Source organism: Dryobates pubescens, chromosome 1, assembly GCF_014839835.1.
Source record: "Dryobates pubescens isolate bDryPub1 chromosome 1, bDryPub1.pri, whole genome shotgun sequence".
Taxonomy (NCBI): Eukaryota; Metazoa; Chordata; class Aves; order Piciformes; family Picidae; genus Dryobates; species Dryobates pubescens.
In genome coordinates this window covers 46,727,297-46,747,754 of record NC_071612.1, presented here as the reverse complement: position 1 = coordinate 46,747,754, position 20,458 = coordinate 46,727,297, and the positions used below count along the sequence as shown (strand labels likewise).

Here is a 20,458-nt window from a genome sequence, read left to right as displayed (position 1 = left end):
AGTGGTAAATTAAGTGGAAGTATTCATGTGTGTATAGCTTTTTGCTTTGATTTTTTTTTTTCCAGTGAAAACTAGCTTGCTTATAACAAAACAGCCCACCACCACCAAAACCCAAACATTTAAAGAAGCGGCTGTGCTGGGCATGAACAAAGGTTTTATTCATACTGGTGACCAAAAGCAGATTTCTAGGGAAGAGTTATAATATACACTTACCCTCTTCATGTATGATACTTCTTGTAGTACTTTGTCCTGCAGTAAGGAGCTCAGCAGCTATCTGAGCAAAGTCCAGTTTGTGCATGTTAGTAGAAGCTCATCCTGCAGTAAGGAGCTCACTAAATAATTGAACTGCTAACTTGCATTAAAAATTACTTGCTTCCTCTTGTACTTTTCACCTTCTACACTGAAATATCCTGTCTTCTGCTTAAGAGTTCTTCTAGCTGCATTGAGTGAGACAAACTATTCTATTCCTCTGCCTTTCCACTGCACTCCTGGGTGAATTGATAGATTACTGCCCTCGACTTTGGGATTCTTTCTTTTATATGTTTGCAGTACATGAACTCTGTTAGCGTCACAAGTGTATTGCTTCCTAGGAAGTTCCAGCTTGTTTTCTTTGTGACTGGTAAATTGTTCTTTTGAATGGTCTTGCAATACTTTGTGCAGTGTATTGTATCTCCTTCCCATTTAAAATCCTTTGAAAGAATTTACAAGAGGATGTAAATGGAAAGCTTCAGTAATAGTGAATTAGGTGCCTTTTTCCCAGCTTGAAGGCTCTTCAGTTTACATAGTTAAATCACTCAGTTTAGTTGTGTTCTGCCTAGTGAAGTGGGAGAAGGACTTCTGAAAGATCTCTCTTGGAGAAAAACCTTGTCTCAGAATCTGCAGCACCAAATCAAAGAGATGTACAACAACTTAGCTTGAATGTCTTCCACATTTTTCTTGCAGTTTAAAACCATTCTTAAGAGGTTTTGTCTGTAAGATGTATGCTTCTCCACTTCAAGGGCTTGTATTCTCATATGAGCTGTTTAATCCTCTAGCAAGTGGGATTATCTTTAATAAGAGCATCTTTCCTGCTTTGCCTAAGATCACAGCAACTCCTTCAGTAATACCCTCTGCTTAACCTATATTATACACTGCTGTAAAATTTAATTTCTTTTGGAGTAAAAGTGTTCTTAAGAGCAAGCAGGGGAAAGAAGGAGGAAAAACACCTTTTGAGAATTGGAAGTCTTCCATGTGATGAATTCTGCATGTAACAGGAGCTTTACAAAAGGTTGGAATTGGCATTTGGAAGAGTTCATGCTGTGTTGTGATCAAATTACATTTGTTGGACAGTGGGTGAAACAGTACTGCTGCACTTAAACTGACTACTTCCTGTATTCTATTCACTGGGGAAAGCATTCTTCCAATTTGAGTGGGAAGTCTGTATATTTATTTGGTGGTGTTTGGTTATTTTTTTTGCCAAACTTTCGAAAATGAATCATGAAATTGTGCAATGACACTTGTGGCTTTTGGGAGTTTTAAGTAATTAAGCGTGTATAAACTGTTACCATGTGAAAGCTTTTGACAAACTGAGCACAGGTTTAACAATGAAGTCCTGACCAGAGCATGTAAGAGAGTATCAGCTGACAATATTATTGCTTTCCTTGCATCACTTCTCTCATTAGTCATTCAGCCTTCTCACCCTGTTGACTTTTGTTCCTTAGGTTCAATGTCACTAAAAGAGATGGAACAGGATGAGCCTGTGGGTTCAGAGCACCATGTGTAGGGGGTCTAGGACTGGTCTTCTTGGCAGTATTAGTAAGCATTTGGTGATGTCTCTGTGTGTTGTCATGTCTGATGGCATTTGAAAGCTTAATTTTCCAGCCACCTAAAGCATTTCCCCCTCATTTTCACTCTAAAGTGGCAGGTGTAATTTGGAAAAAGGCAAGAATAGAACTAGCTAAGTGGTGGTTTTCTAAATTGTCTGCTTGTCTCTTGATTTATGTAAGGCTATCATAGCTACATCCATCTCCTGGTTTTTGCCAAGCTTTTGTCTTTGACTTTTTCTGAGATGACTGGAGAAATGAAGAGCCTGTCACTCACTCTGAATGGCTGCATTTTCTTTGGTTTGACTGACAAGTGTTTCACCCTTTAATTTCAGGTGTTCTCTTGTTAATACCTTTTTATAATGGGAGTACTTCTTCCTTTGTTTCTTGGACAATGGTTTCTGAGGTACTGCGTCTTCCCTGAAACTTCTAAGTTTAAAGAAGCTCAAATGAGGCCAAAGCTTGTGCATTTGACATGTGTGAAATAGCATGAGTTAATAAGGGACCCTGCCCATGAGTGTGCTTTGAAAGCTCTCAGGTGAATCATATGAAAACAAGCTTGTATGCTGGGCTTTTAAATACATCTCTTCTCCATAGTTACCCTGGGCTTGGATGTTTTCCATAGGAACATTCTATTTGATTGTCTTTTGGGATCTTCTATTACAGGCTTTTTCAGGGGAACTCTTCCTTTATTTAGACTTTGTGAGTTGAAGTTGCACTGGAAATATACAAGACTTGAATTTTTAAAATAATCATAGACTCAATAAGGTTGGAAAAGACCTCAGATCATCAAGTCCAACCTATCACCCAACACCTCATGACTAACTAAACCATGGCTTCAAGTGCCACATCCAATCCCTTTTTGAATAGCTCCAGGGATGGTGACTCCACCACCTCCCTGGGCAGCACATTCCAATGGCCAACAACTCGCTCAGTGAAGAACTTTCTCCTCACCTCCAGCCTAAACTTCCCCTGGTGCAGCTTGAGACTGTGTCCTCTTGTTCTGATGCTGGTTGCCTAGGAGAAGAGACAAACCCCCACCTGTCTGCAACCTCCTTTCAGGTAGTTGTAGAGAGCAATAAGGTCTCCCCTGAGCCTTCTCTTCTCCAGGCTAAACTATCCCAGCTCCCCCAGCCTCTCCTCATAAGGCTTGTGCTCAAGGCCTCTCACCAGCCTTGTTGCCCTTCTCTGGACATGTTCAAATGTCTCAGTGTCCTTAAATTGAGGGGCCCAGAACTGGACACAGTACTCAAGGTGTGGCCTAACCAGTGCTGAGTACTGGGTACAATGACCTCCCTGCTCCTGCTGGCCACACCATTCTTGATGCAGGCCAGGATGCCATTGGCCTTCTTGGCCACCTGGGCACACTGCTGGCTCATGTTCAGCCAGCTGTCCATCAGCACCCCCAAGTCCCTTTCTGTTTGGCTGCTCTTCAGCCACTCTGACCCCAGCCTGTACCACTGCATGGGGTTGTTGTGACCAAAGTGCAGCACCTGGCACTTGGACTTGTTGAATGCCATCATGTTGGACTCTGCCCATCTGTCCAGCCTGTCAAGGTCCCTCTGGAGAGCCCTTCTACCCTCGAACTGATCAACACCTGCTCCCAGCTTGGTGTCATCTGCAAATTTACTGATGATGGATTCAATGCCCTCATCTAGATCATCAGTAAAGATATTGAACAGGATGGGGCCCAGCACTGATCCCTGGGGCACACCACTAGTGACTGGTTGCCAGCTGGATGTGGCACCATTCACCACACCACTCTCTGGGCTCGGCCTTCCAGCCAGTTCCTAACCCAGCACAGAGTGCTGCTGTCCAAGCCACGAGCTGACAGCTTAGCCAGGAGTTTGCTGTGGGGGACAGTGTCAAAGGCCTTGCTGAAGTCCAGGTAGACTATATCCACAGCCTGCCTCACATCCACCAGGTGGATTACCTGATCATAGAAGGAGATCAGGTTGGTCAGGCAGGACCTGCCCTTCCTAAATCCATGCTTGCTGGGCCTGATCCCTTGGCTGTCCTGCAGGTGCGCAGTGATTGCCCACAAGATGATCTGCTCCATAATCTTCCCTGGCACTGAGGTTGGGCTGACAGGCCTGTAGTTTCCAGGTTCCTCCATCCATCCCTTCTTGTGGATGGACATCACATTGGCCAGTTTCCAGTCATCTGGGACCTCTCCGGTGAGCCAAGACTGGTAGTAAATGATGGAGAGTGGGGGTTGGACACAATGATCTCGAAGGTCTCTTCCAGCCTGGTTTATTCTATTCTATCTCCCAGCTCTCTCAGTACCCTAGGATGCATCCCCTCTAGTCCCATGGACTTGTGAGTGTCCAAGTGGCTCAGCCAAGTCTCTAACTACTTCCTCATGGTTTTCAGGGGGATTTTACTGCTCCCTGACCCCATCTACCAGTTCAGGAGGCCAGTTATCCTGAAGTCCTCCTGCCTTACTGTTGAAAATGGAGGCAAATAAGGTATTTAGTACCTCAGCCTTTTCCTCATCCTTAGTTACAATGTTCCCCTCCAGATCCAGTAAAGAGTGGAGGTTCTTCTTGCCACTCTTTTTAGCATTAATATATCTATAAAAATGCTTTTTATTGTCTTTCACAGAAGTGGCCATCTTAAGGTCTAACTGTGCTTTTGCCTCTCTAATTTTTCTCCTACATGATCTAACAGCATCCTTAAACATATCATGAGTTTCCTCCCCCCCCTTTCCAAAGGCAATACACCCTCTTTTTGTTCCCTTAATTCCTTCAAGAGCTGCTTGCCCATCCAGGCTGGTCGCCTCCCCCGGCGGCTCATCTTTCAGCACGTAGGCAAGAGTTCCTGTGCCTTCAAGAGTTCCTGCTTGAAGTAAGTCCAACTGTCCTGGACCCCTTTGTTCTTAAGGGCTGCTACCCAGGGTACTCTCCAAATTAGTTGCTTAAATGAGCTGAAGTCTGCCCTCCAGAGTCCAAAGTAAGGGTTCTGTTACTGCTCCTCCTTATTTCCGTGCATATTGAAAACTCCACTGTCTCATGATTGCTGCACCCTAGACAGCCTCCTACCATCACATCTCCCACCAGCCCTTCTCTATTTGAGAACAGCAGGTCAAGCAGGGCCTGACCCCTGGTAGGCTCACTTAATAGCTGCATCAAGAAGCTGTCCTCCTTACACTCTAAGAATGTTCTGGACTGCTTCCTCTCTGCTGAGTTAAGTTCCCAGCAGATGTCTGGCAGGTTAAAGTCGCCCACAAGGACAAGATCTGATGATCTTGAGACAGCCTCCAGTTGCTTATAGAATATTTCATCTGCCTCCTTATCCTGGTTGGGTGGTCTATAACAGACTCCAACAAGGATGTCAGTTTTGTTAGCCTTCCCTCTGATTTCAACCCACAGGCACTCAATCCTTTCATCCTCTACCTCAAGTTCTGTGGCATCAAGAGATTCCCTAATATACAGGGCCACCCCTCCTCCTCTTCTCCCTCACCTGTCTCTCCTAAAGGGCCTGTAAACACCCAGTGCAGTACTCCAATCGTGTGAATTGTCTGTTTCTGTAATGGCAACTACATCATCGTTTTCCTGGTGAACCAAGACTTCCAGTTCCTCTTGTCTGTTACCCATACTGCGTGCATTGGTGTGTATGCACTTTGGCTGGGCTGCTGATTTCTCTTCTAACTCTAGTTTATGTCCCTCTCTCTCTCTTCTCCAGAGAGACTGGTTTCATCACCCACTCCCTGCAAACCTAGTTTAAAGCCCTCCCAATGAGCCCTACCAACTCTAGTGCTAGAGCCCTCTTGCCCTTTCTAGATAGATTCACCTCATCAAGGTCCAGCAGGTCAGGTGTGGTAAAAGTTGCCCCTTGATTAAAGAAACCAAAATTCTGCTGCTGGAACCATCCCTTGAGCCATTTATTGGTGGCATGGGTTCTCCTGTTCGTTTCAGTGTACACCCCTGGCACTGAGGGAACTGAGCAGAACACCACTTGAGCTCCTGTCCCATCAATCAGTTGTCTGAGGGTCTTGAATTCCTTTTTGATTGTCCTGGTGCCCTTCTTATTGATCTCCTCGCTTCCAGCTTGGATTACCAGCAATGGGTAATAGAGGGCTGGGTTAGCTTTGGTAGGCTCCTGGTGGTGTCCTTTACCTGGGCCACAGGTAGGCAGCAGACTTCCCTGTGAGATGGGTCAGGATGACATATAGGACTCCCTCAGGAGTCACCAACAACAATTCCCCTCCTCTTTTTCTTTATGGTACTAGTCCTGATGGTTAGTGGGGACTGGTTTACTTTAGGCATCCCCTTAGAAGGTTCCTCTTCTGTCTTCTCATCCACATTGCCCTCAACCTGCAGGGCCTCATACTTATTATGCAAGAGCAACAAGGGAGGTGAAGAGGGCCAGGATGGATTCCCCATACTTCTAACAGAGACCTGTACCCATCCCCCCACCCCTTTCTGGGATCACCTTGCCTCCCTCAACTGGGGGAGTCTGTAAGGCCTGCTCCCACATATCTAACTCCCTTTTGCATTCCCTTATAGTCCTGAGTCTTGATAATTCATCCTTTAGCTCAGACATCAGATTGAGAAGATAATTCACTTGGTCACACCTCACACAGGTGTTGTCTTCTTCACCCTCCATGCTAAGTGCTAGGCTCCAGCACTCTCTGCAGCTAGCAGCCTGGACACCTGTGTGCTTGTGCACCGGCTCTGTCTGGGTACCTACTGTTTTTCTAGTAGCCTTTGGCTGAGTTGTTACCATGGCTGGTATCTCTTCAGGTAGGTGAAATTAAGTTATGGGGCTTTAATGTTTGATATTAAAGATATGTATTCCACCTTACTACTATATTTTGTCCAAGCTACCACAGAGGCTTCTGCACTCTGTTGGCTGACCCTGCACACGCTGCTTGCTGCAATCCAGCCAGAAGGCTCTCTGGCCAAATGGTAGTCACGTGGCTTTGCTCTGCCTTGTTTAAATTTCCCCTCTGGCTGACCTCATTCTCTCAAGCAGGCATGCAAGAAGACGACCCTGCTGGTCCTTGTCATCTGCTGAGGTCCTCCCACCCCGAAAAGCCCCCAAAAGAAACCAAAATAGAGCACCTCTCAGCTCGAGCACGCCGCTCCCGGTGCTGTTCCTGGGCAGTTCTCTTGCCGTCTTAAATGACATCACATCAGTTTCTTCAGTTTAAACCAAATTATACATGCTTCATCTGTCACAAATGGCTTGGCATGTGTCTTGTTTTTCTCAAGAGGTCACCCTGACACTACAGGAGTTTCAGTAATTATAACTGCTTTGTCAGATTGGGTCATGTGATTGTTTTACAGACTTTCTGCCACTTTGTTGATTCATCTTTTTACGGATATGCCGGTGGTGGTGGAAGCCATTCCCATAACTGTTTAGTTTTCCTCTGGAGTGATGGGGTAAAATTACAGTAACCTCTACTGTGCCTTTTGAGGACTGAACAGAAGAGCTAATTCACCAAAAACTGGGGAAGTGGTTATTGCTGACATTTCCAAAAATACCTTTGTCAATAGCTCCATGTTCAGCAGTAGCTTGAGGAAGTATGTATGTAGTTCTGAAGGGAATCTGAGTTTTTCAGGCACTGCCAAGTTCTTTTTCCTTGAGGGACCAAAAAATACATGCAAAGCAAACTCTCTTGCTGTTTCAGCACTAGTTTTAGTAGTTCAGTCTATTAAAACTAAAGACTAATAAAATCCATTGATTTACTGTTTAGTTGAACGTATCCTTTTATGACTCTTGTCTTATGTTCTTTTGCCAATCAAATGAACAATATAAATGTGGGAATTTGAGGGCTTTCTTGCTGTTTATGTCCCAGGCCCCATAGCTTTGCTGTTGCACCCTTGTTTGCTGTTGTACCCACTTAAGCTGTCATTTTCTATTTGAAAACTTACAGGTGATGTTCCTTGACTGTTTTATAACAGTAGCAAACAAACAAATCAGTTTTCATGCTAGAAGTTGCAGTGATTTACAGTACCAGTGGCCTTGCTGACAGTTCAGTTAAGAGAATTGTGTCTTCTGGTAGCAGTTTTGTCTTGATAAATAAGTATCACTTTTAATAATACCAATTTTGATTTGCAGGCTTCCATTTCTGTAGTGTTATTTCTAACCTGAAGTGATCAGTATATAATGTACCAGAAAGCTTTGACTCATCTGCAGTGGTGGACTAAAATTGGATTGCTGAGTTGGTTGCAGGCTGTTCCCTGCAGCTGGTGTGGCTCAGCAGCTCGTGAAGCAGCTGCTCAACTGCTGTTTAGCCCTGTGTATCAGAGAAAACCCACTTTGGTATCTGCTCAGGGTGCTAACTTGTGATTTGTAGTGGTCCAGCATCTGTGCTGCAAGCAGCTGAGGGCTCTGTAGATTGGGGATAGGGGAATCCATACAGCTATCCAAAAACAACCAGACTGTACTTGTCAGCTGGAGCCCTTGAGCCATGTGGCCATACAAGACTGAGATGTGAACTGCTACAGTCTCTACTGGATGTGAGCCTCTGTGTATGTATCTGTGATGTCTTCCACAGACTGTTCTTCCACCCTATTACTTGTATTTCAGGGAAGAATGCATCCCTAGGCAGAAGCAAAGATATTGTTAAGCTGTCATAGAAACTCTCAAACCACAGTAAGCCTCTGTAAAGGGGCTGTTTGTTTTGGCCTTGTCTGCTTAACTCTGTAGCATTAGTCAGCTTCTACAGCTCTTGTCCTTCATGAGAGTGTTGAAGGACTCCGTGCTTCACTGAGTAAGTTCCTGCACAATGGTAGTCTGTAGCTTGGCTGTTGAGTTACAGCATTAGCCTTAACTGGATAAGCTGGTGTGGATGCTAGATGTGGCTTAGAGATCTCACCTTATGGACTGTGAGGGGAAAAGGTTAAATCTGTGCTCCAAGTCTGCATGGCTGTAACTAGTTCACTTCTCTGGCAAAAAGAAGGCTTAGTTCCTTGAAATGAAGGTCCTATCCAGGGACTGAAACTTGAAGGTAAATGGTGCCAGTTTAAGAAGGCTTCATGCATGAGTAGTTGTGTGTCACAGAGGGTGCTGACTTCAGAGAACAATTTCTTTCACTGTTTCAGCAGTGTTTTCCTGCGACAGAGTTACATGGTTACCTGAGGAAGAACTGACAGCTCCTTTGTTGCTGCGCTTGAGCTTTGTATTTGCCTTCTAGAAGGGAAATAATGTCTTTAATTATGGTTTTGATCTGTAATCTGTGACTCAATACAATATATAAGCTGCCAGTCAGCGTCTCCGTGATGGAATTTCACTTACTGCAGCATTTAGCTCATAAACATGTTTCATAAACATAGTTCATATAGGTGGGATTCTTCTTACTTAATCTGACTGGTATCCATGATTACCAGAAGACACAATAACTCTTAATGTGACAGTCCTTTAAAATCTCCAGTGATGCTGCTTTTAGCCCTGAGATTTAGAAGAAATGCAATCCAGTCTTTGAGATGCAGCCTAGTATGAAAATGAACCTTGTTCAAACTGTCCCTTCCGATCCTGAACTTTGGTCTCCAAAGTAGAGCATACAGTTGGCATTCAGGAAGAAAATATAGTGTGTACCATTAATAAATAAAAATTTTAAAGGAGTTTCTATTTCATCTTTATCTTAGCCTTTTAAATTTTCTAGTTCTGTGTATGTTTAAGTGTAGTGGTGCATGTGTGTATGATTTATAAGTATACATATATTGGGGGTGCATGCTCAATTTTTACTCTTGGGGTTGTGCAATCAAAAAAGTGTGGTGACTGCTGCTCTGAGGCATTTGGGGCAATGAGAAGCATGTTTGGGCTTTTCAGGTTCATTGTGAACAGCAAACTAAAGGTGTCAAGGCCTGGCATGTTGATACAGGATTTTGAAGCGTATTAATGATGCTGGCTTTATGGTGATACTATCTCTGACCATAACAGCATCTGCATTCCTAGGCTGAGACCTTCCTGAGGTCTCGGTTCTCCCTACGTGTAAATTCTTAGTCTGTCAGTTTGTCAGTTGAAGGCAGTGGGACTCTATCTAAAAGAGCAAGAATGTCGTTTGGGTTGAGGAAGGGCGGTTCTGCTTGAGCACTGACGGTGTCCTTCAGTGTTTGTTAAAATGAGAATCCTCTCCATGATGAAGACCTTTATCAGGAGACAATATGTAAGGTGCTTGCTTTAGATATATACAGATTATACTAAAGTTTAAAAAACACAATAAGCTTTTTTTTTTCCTAAAAACATTGGCAAGGCTATTGTACAACTTCTTTATGTGATGGAGTATCAGCAGGTCAGACTAATGGTAATACAGCACTGCTCTCCTCTTTCATCAGTGTTTATCGTATCTAGCGTAGAACACTTATTTTGGTCACTTTATGGTGAAGTGAACGAAGAAATAGGAGAGAGACACAAGTAATATAATTTGATACACTGGACTAATAGTGAAGCATTTGAAACATAAAATTGTGCTGTTTTACCAAACAAATGAACTGAAATATGTTCTCTTCCAGGTTTTGGAAGGAAGGATGTTGTAGAGCACTTGCTACAGACAGGAGCTAACGTTCATGCTCGTGACGATGGGGGGCTGATACCCCTTCACAACGCCTGCTCTTTTGGTCATGCAGAAGTGGTTAGTCTGTTACTGTGTCAAGGAGCAGACCCAAATGCACGAGACAATTGGAACTACACTCCTTTGCATGAAGCAGCTATTAAGGGGAAGATAGATGTGTGTATTGGTAAGTGTCCATCACCTCTTTTATTGAGACTTTACCAGATATGTTTTGTGCAATTGTGTAATTGTTAATGTTTGCTCTTACAAGCTAACTTCTTTTAAACTAGCAGGTAGGTTTAATGATAATTAATAAGACTAACTTTTTCATGGTGTATAATATGAGCTTTGCTGAATTTGCATCTGAGAAACTAACTTGGAGAGGCTGGGGTAAAGTCTCCTTATTTATTAACTTACAGTATTTAAAATCTGAATATGGACGCTGAGTTTTGGCTGCTTTCAAGAGAATTAGCTTTAGTAGATAAAGTCTTTGTCTCTGAGGCTGCTCTATGTGTCATTTTAGTTAGGAGGATGGTTAACCTTTCTATGTCGTATGGGGAAATATCTCATTAGTCCTTTTGAAGCTTTCCAATAGTAGTTACAGGACAGCATCGTTTACAGTGGTTATATATCTTCAGTGCCTGTGCTGTAGCCTAGAGCCAAAGCAATTTCAAATAAAATTGAACACTTCAATCATTTTAAATGTGTCTAGAACATATAAAGAGGTTTTCAGTTAGGATGTCTTTAACTTTTATGGATTTTCTCAGTGCATTTAGTATTACATTTTTTTTCTAAATGGGAACTTCTGTTTTTATTTTTCACACGTGAATCAGTTCCTTGAACTTCTATCAGTTCCGGTTCTTCCCACGTTGAACTTGGATAAAATGGTCCTCTCAACATTGAGGTTTTTATCAAACATGAAAAATAAATCTTTTAGGAACCCCAGTTTAGATCATAACTGTAAGATTTATTCTATATGTCATCCAGATAACAGATATTTACAGAATCACAGAATGGTAGGGGTTTGGAAGGTTCCTATAGAGATCATCAAATCCAACTCCCTCTCAAAGCAGGATCACCTAGGGCAGGCTGCATAGGAATGCATCCAGGTGGGTTTTGAAAGTCTCCAGAGGAGACTCCACAACCTCTCTGGGCATCCTGTTCCAGCACTCCCATCACCCTCACTGTAAAGAAGCATCTCCTTGTGTTGAGGTGGAATCTCCTGTGTTCTAGCTTGTACCCATTGTTCCTTGTCCTGTCACTGGGCAGCACCGAAATGAGACTGGCACCTTTATCGTGACACACACCCCTCAGATATTTCTAGACGTTGGTAAAGATGAGGATTCCCTCTCAGCCTTCTCTTCTCAAGATTAAACGGCCTCAGGTCTCTCAGTCCCTTTTCATAGGAGAGATGTTCAAGTCCCACAGTGGTCCTTGTAGCTCTCTGTTGGACTCTCTCCAGCAGATCCCTGTCTCTCTTGAACTGGGGAGCCCAAAACTGGACACAGTGTTGCAGATGTGGTCTCACGAGGGAATAATACAGGGAGAGGAGAATCTCCCTAGACATGCTGGATGTGCTTTTCTTAGTGCATCCCAGGATGCCATTTGCTCTCTTGTCCACAAGGGCACATTGCTGTCCATTAGGTCTTTCTTCATGGAGCTGCTTCCTAGCAGGAAAATTCCTTCAGATAAATCTGCAACTAGCTTATATCATTACTTAAAATCACCAAAAATGGAGGGAAAGAAAATTGGAGGAAATTATGAAATACACCTGTTTAGTTCAGTTTTTCATTTTACAAGGCATGTGATGGACTTTGTTTCATCTGTGTGTGAGGAAGAATATTCTACAGAAGTTACTGACCATACTCAATTGTGTAGCGGTGCTGTAGGAAGAGGCTGTGGATAAAGTAGGTCTGAATAACAGTCTGCTCTGGCAATGGCAAATGGAAAGGTACCGATTCCAGTCAGTAACTAGAGTTTTGCATGTGACTTAATGGAAGCGATTACTTACTGTAATCTGGGTTTGGGAACTGCTGACTGAAAGCACAAATTAAATGGGAGAAGGTGGTTGGTCAGAGGCTGGGAAGAAAAGTGACTTGTGAAGGAGGATTTGAGTTTGTTTGCTTTAGAAAATATTTGCCTTTGTTAGTCTTCCAAAAATTTCTTTGAGAGCAGGAGAGGATGCAAGAAGTTTTGGGCTTGGTTAGCAGGAGTACAGAATCAAATTTAAGGTTTGTATTACGTAGAATTTTCATATGTTCCATGCACAGATTGATCTGTGAATCCAAATGTTAGGTGTTAGCTAAGGGGGTGATCCTTATCTAGGTATCTATATATAAAATATACAGCACGAGATACTGATCAAATTCCAAACCTCTTCTGCCATTTGCTGCAGTTTTAGGGTTGTTTGGAGGCACTGAGCAAGACTGCAGGACTAGATGTAGTTCTCTGTCTGCAAGTAGCTTTGTAAAATCTGGGACTTTTATTTTTTTAGATTTTGTTTTACTTTAAACAAGTGAGCATGATGCTGCTTGCTCAGTTTAGTTATGGATATCCAGCAGTGCTTCAGTCATATATTTGATCTGTCAGCTCAATAGTTTCTACTGGATGCAGGATCACTGAATTTAGTATGTACCATAGTACAATACTCCTTTGGTTCTTGTAGTTGAGTCTATAAAATTGTTAGGCCATTGAGCATAGTCAAAGAAGCCTGTTCCTTACGGTTTGCAGTGAGTGAGTTTGCAATTCATATCTCGTGGGCAGGCATATTTTGCTGTCTTTGGCAAGTTCCCTGTTTCTTTTCAAGGGTTTTTATTTGTAATCATTATATTAAGGTCTCCAGATTTTATTTTAACAAGTCTTTTGAAGGAAGATGCTATGCATAGGGATAATGGAACAGTGATTGCTTAGGGCATGAATTCTGACTAGGAATACTTGAATAGCTTAAACAGTGGAATATATTGTGCAGCACTGCTATTTACACCTGAAGTGTAGACTACTACAGCAGATGTGATAGACACAAAAAAAAATTACATTCTTAGTGTTCCTTTTTAAATAAGCAAGGCATGCTTTAAAAAAAGCATTAATTGAAGAGCACTCTCTGGAAATCTGGCATAACCTAGAGTTTATTTCAGAACTTAGTTATCTGTCTGAAAAGTGATAGACTGAGTAGCTGCACTTTTGGCTACCTATTCTTGACGTCTTCCAAATGATGAAATGGGAGAGAATTTTCTAATCTATCTTCTCTCCTTCCCTTTTTCTGTGCCACCTCAGTCTGCATCTTTTCTATATCATATCTAGCATAAAACACTTACTTTGGTCACTTTACAGGTCAAAAAGAGAAAAATTGATAACTGAACAGACTGCAGAGATGCAGCACACTCAGGAATAGTGATATTTCTGAGAGCATAGAAGCAGATTGGGAAGACCAGCAAAAACTGGGTAGTGATTGCACTACAGTAATAGAGTTCTCTAGTGTCTCGTTCGAGCCTTGGACCAGAGTGTGCATGTTTGTGCTAAAAGTACTATGAGTGCTCAGCTGTACAGCTGAGTTTAAGCTAACAGGTGCAAACTTTGCCACTGGGAAGCTTATGTGGAAATAAGTGTACATGAACTGCTGAAATTCCAGTCTGTGCACAAACAAAGCAAGCTGTAAGACAACAAATGACATAATTTCATGTTCTTCTGTTTTACTGGTTTCATGTTGCAATCATAGGACAGTGCAGGAATTAAAAGGGAGAGAATGGAAGTGTGTTGAGTTTGGGAAGACTACACACTTTGGCTCTTTTAGGTGGTAGTTGCTTGTTGTGTTCTGAGTCTAGAAGTGAAGGTGATCATGGGGGGTGGTGGGCAGTCTTCAGTTGGTTTGCTGACAATCTCTTACAAATCTGCAGTGAATAAATACATTAGTTACTATGTCATTGAATCCATTTGAAAGCATTGTTGACTATATATAATCAATTTTTGTATGTATTGAAATGTACTGAAACATTGAAGCCAATTGTTAGTGTTGTTTAGTATTTATGGCTTCTAGGATGGCCTTATCTGTCAGGAAGATGCGTTTTCAGTGTCTGTGAATTGCTTCTAGAAACAATTAAGTGTTAATAGTGCACTCAGCAAAGTGTTTGGAGGAATGCTGTGACATCAGGGTAGTGACTGTTCTGCAGGTTGAGCTGGGGAGAAAGGATCTATTTCTTCATATGAAAGCCTTTACTGGGATGAGACCAAACATTCTTGTAGCTCAATTTGCTCCCACAATGACATGTAGCAATGTTCAGAGACTATGAATAGCTTAAGTGTATCCTTTCACAAGACCATCAGCAATTTAGGAACTTGATAAAGTAGAGGCTGCATCTGGGCTGTGTTGCATAGCCATTGATACACAAAATTCTTAAGAGAGATCTGGTCACTTCGTAAATGCTGCTGTACTTTTGGCTTTGTTTGGTGGCAAGAGAATTTTACAATTTAATGATCTTGCAGTGTCATGGATTGAATTGAACCTGCTGCTGTTATTTGTACCATGCTGCAGTCATGCCAGCTTCAAAATTGAAAGTGCTAGCTGGAGTGAAGTATTAAGGGGCTTTAAGTTTAGATTGCAACATCAGAGGCTTCCTGTTGCAGCTGCTGCTTCTGGGTTCCAGGGTCTTGTGTATTGTCTCTTTCCTGCAGGCATGGCAGTGGAATGCGTGGGAGTCAGGTAGTTTCTGGGTTTGGTTTTCTGTTTTATGCAGTTTGGTTTCCCCCCACCCCGTATTTCACTCTGCTTCTTTTGCAAATAGGCTAAGCTAAGGTAATCATGCATTGTATTGTTAGATTAATTAGATTATTAGCTAAGGTAATTATGCATTGTGATTATGATATCTCATGTCTTATCTCTTTATCTCAACCCCAAGTTTTGTGTGTTACTTTTCCCCTTCACTTTTGTGTTGGGGGAGCAGGGAATTTAGTTCTTACACTAAACCATTACAGTTCTTTTTCTTTAAAATGTTGTTCTTGATGACCTCTATTGGAAGCCTTTCAGGACTTTAGAGAGAAAATAGTGAATGGTAATTTGTATTTGCACTCTGCATATCCTTCATCATTTTATAGACCTCCTATCTTTTCTTGCATCAAATGTCTCTTTTCCAAGATGAAAAGCTTGCATTTTCCACCATGTTGGAATATTCTGGTCTTTTTTTATTTATTTAGGAGTGAGAGGTTGGTATGGGAGATACAGATACCAAAACTGAGTGTAGTAACTTTATAGGGTAACTCAATATGCAAAACATTACTGGAAAACTTGCTGTAGGGCATTTATGGGAAGTAAGGTCTTCAGAAGTACGGCTGTTAACTGCTAGCAAATTGAGAGGGGAAGTGGAAGTCATACATTATCTGGAACAGAGTAATGGAACAGATATTACTCTTGCAGACACTGAACCTGCATTCAGATGTCCAATACCTGTTTACAGTGGTTTTCTAAATATCATGCAGAAATACTTAATCTTATGGGACTATGCTTCTGATTACTGTGGCAATATCTACTTTTAGCGTCTCTGAGGAGCCATATGGCCTTAATGCTGTTCCTATGTGGTTTGTAAACAATCTCTAGCTATGTGTAGTTGTTGAGGCATAAATGAGTGGGGCCCGGATGTTTTCTGAATCTAATGGAAGACATTGATTAAAGTATTTCTGTAGGTTATAAAGGTCTTGCTTGTAAAAATGTGCAGGCAATTAAAGATCTGTGAACAATGTAAGGTACCTCTTTTTAGTGAATTGATTATTCCACAATGTAAAGCAAATGTACAAGATGAGCTATGGATGGTTAAAGCCTCCTGAAAATGCTGAGTGCTTGCCTCTTGTCATGTGTGGTCTTCACTTTAGTCTTTCATGCTGCTAAGACTCATGGTGAATATAGACTCCCATATTCCAGTAATTCATTGTTGTTTGGGGTGGTTTTTTTTGGTTTGTGGATGGGTGTTGTGGTGTTTGGTTTTGGTTTGGTTTGGTTGGTTGTGTTGTGTTTTTCTGTACAAAAGCAACACACTTTTTGGGCAAAGCTATTCCTTTCCAGGAAAGGCTGAAGTGTCTGAAGTGAATCCTGCTGCTTATATTGCTGTGCGTAGTCTTCCATGTTTTGCTGTCTTGTACATGCAAGCAGTCCCAAGTAATTCCTTGGTTAGGCGTCATGCTCTTGACCTGGATATGGTGTTGGATACTGAATGTTTCACAAAGGTGCCAAGTGGAACTGGCTTCAATTTGGTTTTATTTTTGTGATTGGGGTAATGCAAGGATAGTGCAGGACATGTGACCCAGGAGAGGAACCCACTCAGACTGATCTAATATGCAGTCTTCTCTAGCACGAGACTCAAGGTAGTGATGATATCTTACCTGACAGATGGTGAGATTTTTGCAGCGTGGAATATGTGATTGTCAAGGACCAGTATCACCAGGGTATGATGGTGAGCAGTTCTGGGACTGGAGAACAAATGGATGTAGCTCTGTCCTCTATGAAAGGAAAGTAATGTGACTACTTGACTTGCTCTGAGGTAGTGGCTGGGGAAACTTTCCAAGGCTGATACATGTAGTACAGCTACCAAGTCAGTTGTTAGTAGGGTTTTATCTTCTTGAACTCGATATATTCTGGCCTTTCAGATGTACACTTCAGAAAGACAGTTTTTGAGAATACCCATGTCTTCTGATTAATCTGTAGGTTTTGTACAATTTCATGGACTGATCAGCTTAGTATTCCTAAGATTTCCTGTTCTACTTGTGGGGTTTTTTTAACACTTGGTAACTAATATTAGCTGTGAACTAATGTTAAATTCACAAAATTGGCACGAGGTCCAAATTTTATGCAAAATATGCAAAAGTTATTTGGCATCCTGAGGCTTCTTTAATCATAAGAGCTTCAGATCTAAATTGCATCAAAATGTTACAGTGTGATTAATACAGCATCCCCAAGTCACATAGACACTGAAGTTTACCTTTGCACAAGCCTGTGCTCTTGGACTGTGACAGTTTTGTTTGTTGGTTTGATTTTTCTCTTTTTAGCTTTCTTTTCTGGTGCTCACCTCACTGAGTGTTGGTTTAAGAGCTTCTGCTAGTGTTTAAAGCACTTCTGTGCACATTTTACCTGGTGCTAGGAAGAGAAACTGGTTTTAATTATACGTGAACTTTTACTGTTCCAGGAAAACGATAGATCCAGAGCAAATTCTAAGAAACTTGTGAGGCTTTTCAGTTAATGTTACATCCTGAGTGATAGAGTTTAGTGTACAGGCAAATAGTGCATTCTGATAGCTATGTAGCTAGTTCTACATGCAGTCTGTTGTCTTAATTCCACAAGCTGGTTGTGGTTTTGTTTCTGAGTCTTCACCTGGAAGAAGCAGCTAACATAAGCAGAAGATTGAATCTGGTCTTTGGTTTCTCTTAACTCTCTTCAATTCCTTTCCCTCTAAGGTTACTACTTGTTGACCTGATTTGCTTCTGTGGCTGCATTTGCTTTTTGAAGACACTTAAAAGCAGGGCTCTTAATCTGTCAAGTGGGATATCAGGATCACAGCTGACATTTATTTGAATAAAAAATGAAGGAAAAAGGTGAATTTGTTCAGAGAAAAGTGAAATTGGGACCAAGCAATGAAGACTTGTCCTTAAAGCAGCTTTCAACTTGGGATGTAGATGGAAAACAAAAATTTCACAGAGCTGTTCAATAAATAGTATAGAAACCCAGGTGCTTAGAAACTAAGTAGCTGGAACATTGTTGCCTGCAAGGAAAGGAGCATGATTTAGTTGTGTAAGGCCTCAGTGTGTACCATCTACAAATGAGCTGAAGGTTTGATTATTTTTTTTAAGCTTTTGATTTAAAGAGTCCTCCATGCAACTTTACACACTAACAACATACATATTCCAGATGACTACTTGAACTGATTTTTATCCTCTGTGTGAAATGGGCACAAACTTAGGAGGTTCCTTCTGAACATCTGGAAATACTTTTTACTGTCAGGGCAATCAGTTACCAGCACAGGACGCTCAGAGAGGTTGTGAAGTCGCCTTCCTTGGAGTTGTAGAAAAGCCACCAGTCCTGGGAAACTGGCCATAGGCGGCCCAGCTTCAGCAGGGAAGTTGTTCCTGGTGATTTACAGAGGTCCCTTCAACCTCAACCATTCTGTGATTCAGTGAAAAGGGAATGCATGTGCATGGCTACAAATAAACAGGATTAAATAAGTAGTGTGCTATCTTGTACTGCTTGTTAGCTCAAAGAGAGATTATAAATTTTTTGGTTGGTTTTTTGCTTGGTTTTTTGTGGTGTGACTAAAGCTTCTGGAGTTCTTACATTTTCGTGGATTCATTGTGGAAACCCCAAATCTTCTTGTACACTGCTGCTTTTGGTGTGGATTATGTGCTTAGGGGGTGTGTCGTGGAATGACAGAGCAATCTCTTGCATGATGCAAAAGCCTCCCAACAAACCAAAAAACCCTACAATGACATTAAGGTTTTGAGATTGCTATCTAGTAGACTGCATTCTGCATAACTGGTATATACTTTTGTTTTCTCTGTTACCTGAAATGGAAAATTCTGTCCAGAAGTGGGAAAAGGAATTTCAAGTCCAGGCGAAAACAAGGCTCTGAATTAATGCTCATGTAGGCTGAGCAGTTTTCCAACTCTGGCTCTTTCTCTGAGGGCAGTAGGATATTATCACAGTGCTGTGCTGCCTACAGCCTCCAGAACTTTCTGCTTGTTCTCTCTCCCTATGTGTATTTAATCACTGGTAAGCAGAGCTGGCATACCAGGGAGCAATTTTTTAGTGCTTCCTACATACAGAAAACTAATCATAGTTAAGCTACACCTACTTGTGGGGAAACTGTTGTGAGCAGTCACTGAGGCAGGAGGGAGCCTTTTAAAAAGGTATATTCTTGCCCTGTCAGAAGAGCTCTGACAGTTGCAATGATGCTTGTTGCAATGATTGTCTGGTTCAGATCCTTTTCCCCCTACCTAATCACCCCCCCCAATCACCTAAATCTGATCTCCAGAAAATGTAGTGAAAACTTGCTTGTAGGATACATTGCAGTGTGTTAGGAAGTGAGGTTGTGTATGGGCCAGGCATTAGGCTGTCTTGCTAAGAGGTTGAAACTTAAGTGACCAAAGTCTAAAGTACTCTTCTGGGATAAACAATGAAAAGGCTAAGAAAAAAAAGAGTCTTTTTGAAAAATCAGGGCTTGCATGAAAAAAATATAAAGTCCTTTTAGAGTGATGCTTTGTAACATTCTTTTTGTCTAGAGCTGCCTTCTTCTCTGTGAGACCTTGTATGATGCTGCTTTGGTGTTCTCTTATTGCTGCTTTGAGGCCTGTTTTTGTGAATTGTTCGCCTAAGCTGAAGTCAAGTCTGATGTCTAAGCATTTTGTGTTTTACTGGGCCTCAGTTCAATTGGTAGTTGCATCCTGTTACTGTAGGAATTGGTACAGTGTTTTCAGCATGTGGGTGCATAAGAACCTGCCTTGATGTTGAAGGTGAGATGTTCTCTGTGTGTGATGGGCCAAATGGGCATTTTACCCATAAAGCAACACAACCCTCCGCTAGGAGCCATATTTTAAGTTGTCTGCATGTGGAGTCTATTAGTATATATTAGTGCCTTGTTATTATTGTTAATCTAATTGCAAGGTAATAGAAACTTTCAGGCAGGTGCTGTGATTTTATTGAGATTGTCATATTTGCCGAAAGTGACATGTCTTTACTAGAGGTAGGGTTTTTTGGTTTTTTTGTTTTTTTTTTTAAGAAACAACCATTTAGGACCATGTGTATGTATAAATTTTAAAACTGTATCTCCAGGAACTGGCCTGCAGGATTGCTATCATAGAATGGTTTGGCTGGAAGGGACTTCTAAAGGTCATATAGTCAAACTCTCCTGCCACGGACAGGGAGGAATAGCTTTCATGAGATCACTTGGCCCTGCACAACCTGACCCTGAACACTGCCAACCATGGGGCATCCACAGTTTCTTAGGGCAACCTGTTCCAGCTTTACAGAAGTTCAGGTAGATGACATATTTAGCCCTTTCTTTGCTATCACTCCATTGTAGAACTCCAGTTTAGTCAGGCATGATTTGCCCTTCAGTTCTGATTGACTCCCAGTCTTCTACATGTTTGGATGTGCTTACCAGGAAGATCTATTCTGTGGTCTTAC

At 41.8% G+C, this 20,458-nt stretch overlaps 1 protein-coding gene across 1 annotated transcript in view; it reads left to right on the top strand.

Annotated features, from left to right (window-relative positions):
• The window catches only part of TNKS (tankyrase), a 123,439-nt gene that overhangs the window by 3,641 nt on the left and 99,340 nt on the right, over window positions 1–20,458 (top strand). Inside the window, exon 2 of the mRNA XM_054165104.1 lies at window positions 10,265–10,489. Coding sequence (XP_054021079.1) covers window positions 10,265–10,489 — 225 coding nt within the window. The remainder of the gene's footprint in view (window positions 1–10,264; window positions 10,490–20,458) is intronic.